Below are 4906 nucleotides of genomic sequence, written 5' to 3'. Positions count from 1 at the left end.
CAGGTTGGACAGGGCTTTGAACAACGTTATCTGGTGAGAGATGTCGCTTCCCATTGCGGAGGGTTGGAACTAAGTATCCTTTAAATAGTCCTCTCCAATCCAAACCATTCTTTAATTCATGAACAGCCCCAGAAATGCCCCAGTGATGGTCCTTGAGCTCACTCACACCACCCTGCAGACAGCACACCCACCCCAGACAGCCTCAGACACTGAAGTTATCTGCAAAGACATTTATTAACTTCAAAAGATTAAAAAGTGGCCAAAACACCCAGCAAAGGGCCACCCCGGGCCCTAGCTGTGCCACAAACAAGGCTCCCAAGTTTCAGTAAACAAACACCTTCCCAGAAGAACCACACACATGAACCCCTCATGGGGGTTCAGACAGCCCTTGATGGTGCACCAGCAGTGGCCTGGGGCCAGACCTGGGCTTAGTGCTGCACAAGGAAGGTCAGGTTGAGGGCATCAGGGATGTGGAGCTCATCCAGGTGCAGGGGGGAGGCGGTGAAGGGCAGATGCACAGGGAAGAGGTGGCTGGTGTCCACCAGGAGCTGGCTGGATTCCCCTCCATACTGGGCCTGCAGCTGCCTCTGTAGGGACACGGTGCTCACATCCAGAGCTGTCCCAGTGAGGGGGACCCATGTGGGACAGCCAGCCCCCAGCACCAGACCCCAGGTCCCGCTTACCTCAACTCTGCTGATGAAGCTGGGGCTGACGCGCTCCTCCAGCCCGACAGCCGGGGTGTAAGCCCGCAGGATCTTCACAACCTGGAGAAGATGGTGGGGACCATGAAGAGGGAAGGGTACATCCAGACACTTCTAGGTATGGCGTGGTCCCCAGCCCAGTGCATCCCTGGTCCCCCCAGGACAGCGCGAGCACCCAGCAGGCAGCAAGCCCCAACCCCTGCCAGTACCTGCGGGGGTGACAGCACCGTGCACAGGCTGCAGAGAGCTCCAGCATCCTCCTCGGTCACCTTCTTCACCTGCAGCAGCTGGGCAGCCTGGACTAGGGGCTCCAGCATCTCACGGGCCCCGCTCTGCTGCAGCCCCTCTGCCCGCAGCCACTGCTCCAGCTGGCTGATGTTGTACCTGCCAGGGACACCAGGTCAGGGGGAGGCACAGGCCATGCCCCAGCTCCCCCAGATACACCCATCCCGCACGGGGACCGACCTGAGCTGGATGCCGCGGCTCCAGGAGCATGTGTCCTTCCTCAGCAGGAGGTAGTTGAGGGTGGTGCCGCTGATGAGGAAGAGGAGCTGGCGCAGGGCCTGGTGTCCCACACTGGGGTCCAGTCCATGGTGGTCCAGCACTGCATGGAAGGAGCTCAGCTGCTGCAGCAGCTCTGGCAGGGTGTGGGCAGGGGCTGCCGAGGACCGGCGGTGGCCAGGAGGGCAGGAGGAAGAAGACAAGCCCTGTATGGGCTCACTCTCCAACATTGCGGCAACTAAAGGGTAGAAAAAGGCTCATCATAACAAGGCGAGACCCTGTGTTGTGCCTCAAGCGCTGCTCCTTGGCTCCATCTCCCAGTTGGGGATGCAGGGGCCAAGGACATCTCCATAGCCCAGGGGCTAGCCCTGCTCCATGAGGCTGCAAAGAAGGGCATGGGGGAACAGAGCTCCCCATGGATGCAGCCCAAGGTCACTAGGGTGCTGAGCCCACTTTAGCTCCCCATCCAAGCCAGGATGGTCAAGGAGCAGATGGTCCCTCATAGAAGTGGACCCTCCGTTCCGAGCCTGCCTTCCACCTCTGGGTACGGCATCTGTAACAGAATTCCCACAGCACTCCCTCCCTGGACGAGTACCCAGGGAGTGCCTGGCGAGTCCCCCAAGCCCAGACCATACCAATCATGGGTTTGAGATGCTTCTCGGCGGTGCGGATGAGCTGCTGGTAAAGCTGGACAGCCAGGGCACCCAGGCTGCGGCAGGAGCTCTGGGGGTCCACGTTCTGCAGGCGATGCTTGTTCTGCCGTGCCGTGTTCCCCTGACAGTAGCTCTGCAGGCACAGGCTGGGTCAGAGCCAGTAGTACCAGGGGACACAGCTGGGGCCCCAAGCAAGCATAGAGCAGTGTCAGCCCAGCACAACCCTGCCTGCCTGAGTTAGGGGCAAAGAGGAGCCCCAGATGAGGACAAACCCTGTCCCTGCTAAGCTCCCACCCTTCCCTTGCCCCCAAGGTAGGGAAGACATGGAGCTGTTGGAGCAGGGCCAGAGGAGGCCACAAAGATGCTCCAAGGGCTGGACGTCTGCTGTGAAGACAGGCTGAGAGAGTTGGGGGTGTTCAGCCTGGAGAAGAGAAGGCTCCAGGGAGACCTTGGAGCCCCTTCCAGTGCCTAAAGGGGCTCCAGGAGAGCTGGGGAGGGACTCCTGATCAGGGAGGGGAGCCATAAGACAAAGGGAGATGGTTTTAAACTGAAAGAGGGGAAATTTAGATGAGATCTGAGGAAGAAATTCTTGGCTGTGTGGGTGATGAGCCCCTTGCGCAGGTTGCCCCGAGAAGCTGTGGCTGCCCCATCCCTGGAGGTGTTCAAGGCCAGGTTGGACGGGGCTTGGAGCAACCTGGGCTGGTGGGGGGTGTCCCTGCCCAGGGCAAGGGGTGGCACTGGGTGAGCCAGTGTCAAACCATTCTGTGATTCTGTGACTCCCAGGGAGGTGGCAGACCCCCTACAGCCCAGCCCTACCTCATCCTGGCTGTACTGGCGCAGGCAGTTCAGGAGCCGGCAGGTATTGGCAAGCCAGAGCGCCACCACGTCAAAGTCATCACTGTGCTTCTGCAGGAGGGAATGGAGAACAGTGGGGTCAGCAGGGCTCTGGCAGTGACCACAGCAAGCCCTCACACTGCACGGTAGCTGCAAAAGCCATGCAGAGCTGGCTGCAGTCCGGGTGCACAGAGCTGCTGGACCCTCTCGCAGGAGCCGGGGGCACCCCTCACCCCAGGAGATGCTCAGGCTGGACACTGCAGCCAGGCACACGCCGTGCCCTGAGGGCTGGGCTGCTGCCCCACTGCCACCCCCACCTTGGCTGGTGAACCTCCTGCTCCTCAGCCCAACCCACATCCCCAAGCCTAGCACCTTCATGACCCTTTTGATGGCATTGATGGCCGCATCCAGGAGCGAGTGGGCCCGCGGCTCATCACGGCAGTGGTCCGCATGCCGGAAGCACAGGAAGAGGACGTAGGCTGGTAGGTCTGGGAGTGCCCCAGGGCTGCTCTGTGGTTTGTAGTCTGCAGGAGAAAGGAGGACAGTTGGGATCCAGGCAGCTATGGAAAGCCAGTCCTGAGTCAGGCAGGATGCTGCCCTAGTGATGCTGAAAGGATGAGCTCACACAGAGGTTGGCAAGAAACCCTAACAGGGACCAAGCTGGGGTGAGGAGTCCCCATCTCTCCAGACCCTACCTGTAATGATGGCCTTGATAATGCGTCCTTCATCCTCCATCCTCCATGCTAGCATGGCCTGGGACGGCCCAGCCAGGGACGGGACCACGTGGGAACAGGATGGGACTGCTGCAGATGCTGCCAACTCCTGCACTGGCCCAGTAGCCTCTCTCTTCACTGAGGGAGAGGAGTGCAGGTCACACCCTGCTGTGTCCTGGACTGTGGGATCCAGATCAGGTTCCCCTCAGCTCAGTCCAAAGAGATGCTCCCCAAAATCTCTGTTGAGTGGGGGTGTGGAATTCTGCTCCCCACGTTGAGGCTGGTGACCCTCCGGCCAGCCCCAAACCAGGCTGGTGACCCTCCGGCCAGCCCCAAATGTCCCTCGCACGCAGGCACTTGCCTGTGAGCTCCTGGATCTGCTTCGCATAGGCTCTCAGCTGCTTCTGGAGCTTCAATGTGGTCCTCTCCTGCTTGTCCAGCTTCTGGGTCAGCTCCTGGTCAGGAACAGCCCCGGTAGGGCTCAGCCAGCCTCCCTCAGCTGGACACCCCCACCAGCACCCACTGAGGAGAGCAGAGCTGGGGGGGTGCAGCAGGGTCCTCCACATTGGTCCCTAATGGGTTGCTGCAGCGCACCACAGGGAAAGGGGGTGGAAACCAGCCCCAAGCCCGGTCCTGCCCATGTTTCCCCCACCCCTTACCAAGTTTTCCTGCTTGAGCCGCAGGACATGGTGCTGCAGCCCCTCCTGCCCCTGGTGCCGCTGCAGGTCCTGGATGAGGGCTGCCTGCTGCTGGCTCAGCTGCTTGAGCGAGCAGATGTCGAGGTGCAGCCCTTCTATCTCCTCCTCATGCTGCTGCTTCTCCTCCCGCAGCTGACTCGCCAGCAGCCTGCACACACACACCCGGGGAAACTGAGGCACCACCCTCCTTCAGCTGCCTCACTCCATCCCTTGGGGAGGCCACTAAGGAGGTGTTTCCCCCCCCTAAAGCCTCAGGGCCGGGAACTCTCCCCAGGCGCCCTTAGGGAAGCACGGACCCAGCCATGCTAACAGAGCATCTCCCCTCCAGCAGCACCGAGCCTCCGGCACCCACGGCACAGCCCAGGAACGTGCTGCACCAGCCCTGCTCTCTCAGGAGAATCAGGGAATTGTCTGGGTTGGACAGGACCTTTAAGATCAGAGAGTCCAACCATCAACCTGACACTGCCAAACCCACCACTAACCCATGTCCCTCAGCACCACATCTGCCCCTCTGGTAAATCCCTCCAGGGATGGCGACTCCACCACTGCCCTGGGCAGCCTCTTCCACTGCTTGACAACTCATTTGGTGAAGGAATTTTCCCTGTTCTCCATCTTAAACCTCCCCTGGCTCAGCTTGAGGCTGTTTCCTCTTGTCCCATTGCCTGTTCCTTGGGAGCAGAGACCGACCCCCCCTCGCTGCCCCCTCCTCTCAGGGAGCTGTAGAGAGCGAGAAGGTCTCCCCTCAGCCTCCTCTTCTCCAGGCTGAACACCCCCAGGGCCCTCAGCCGCTCCGCACAGGACTTGTG

At 60.7% G+C, this 4906-nt stretch overlaps 1 protein-coding gene across 1 annotated transcript in view; it reads right to left on the bottom strand.

Annotated features, from left to right (window-relative positions):
* Positions 1-428: 428 nt before the first annotated feature.
* LOC104289044 (unconventional myosin-Vb-like) overlaps positions 429-4906 on the bottom strand; it is a 16793-nt gene continuing 12315 nt past the window's right edge. The window contains exons 30-39 of the mRNA XM_009887936.1: positions 4062-4248; positions 3752-3857; positions 3385-3540; positions 3062-3213; positions 2672-2761; positions 1838-1988; positions 1167-1440; positions 911-1085; positions 684-764; positions 429-587 (exon numbers count right to left, since the gene is read on the bottom strand). Of these exons, the coding sequence (XP_009886238.1) occupies positions 429-587; positions 684-764; positions 911-1085; positions 1167-1440; positions 1838-1988; positions 2672-2761; positions 3062-3213; positions 3385-3540; positions 3752-3857; positions 4062-4248 (1531 nt within the window). The remainder of the gene's footprint in view (positions 588-683; positions 765-910; positions 1086-1166; positions 1441-1837; positions 1989-2671; positions 2762-3061; positions 3214-3384; positions 3541-3751; positions 3858-4061; positions 4249-4906) is intronic.

Source organism: Charadrius vociferus, unplaced genomic scaffold (genome assembly GCF_000708025.1).
Source record: "Charadrius vociferus isolate BGI_N301 unplaced genomic scaffold, ASM70802v2 scaffold1096, whole genome shotgun sequence".
In the NCBI taxonomy this organism is placed as follows: Eukaryota; Metazoa; Chordata; class Aves; order Charadriiformes; family Charadriidae; genus Charadrius; species Charadrius vociferus.
Note: the sequence above shows the minus strand (reverse complement) of the source record. Positions and strands in the feature narration are given on the sequence as shown.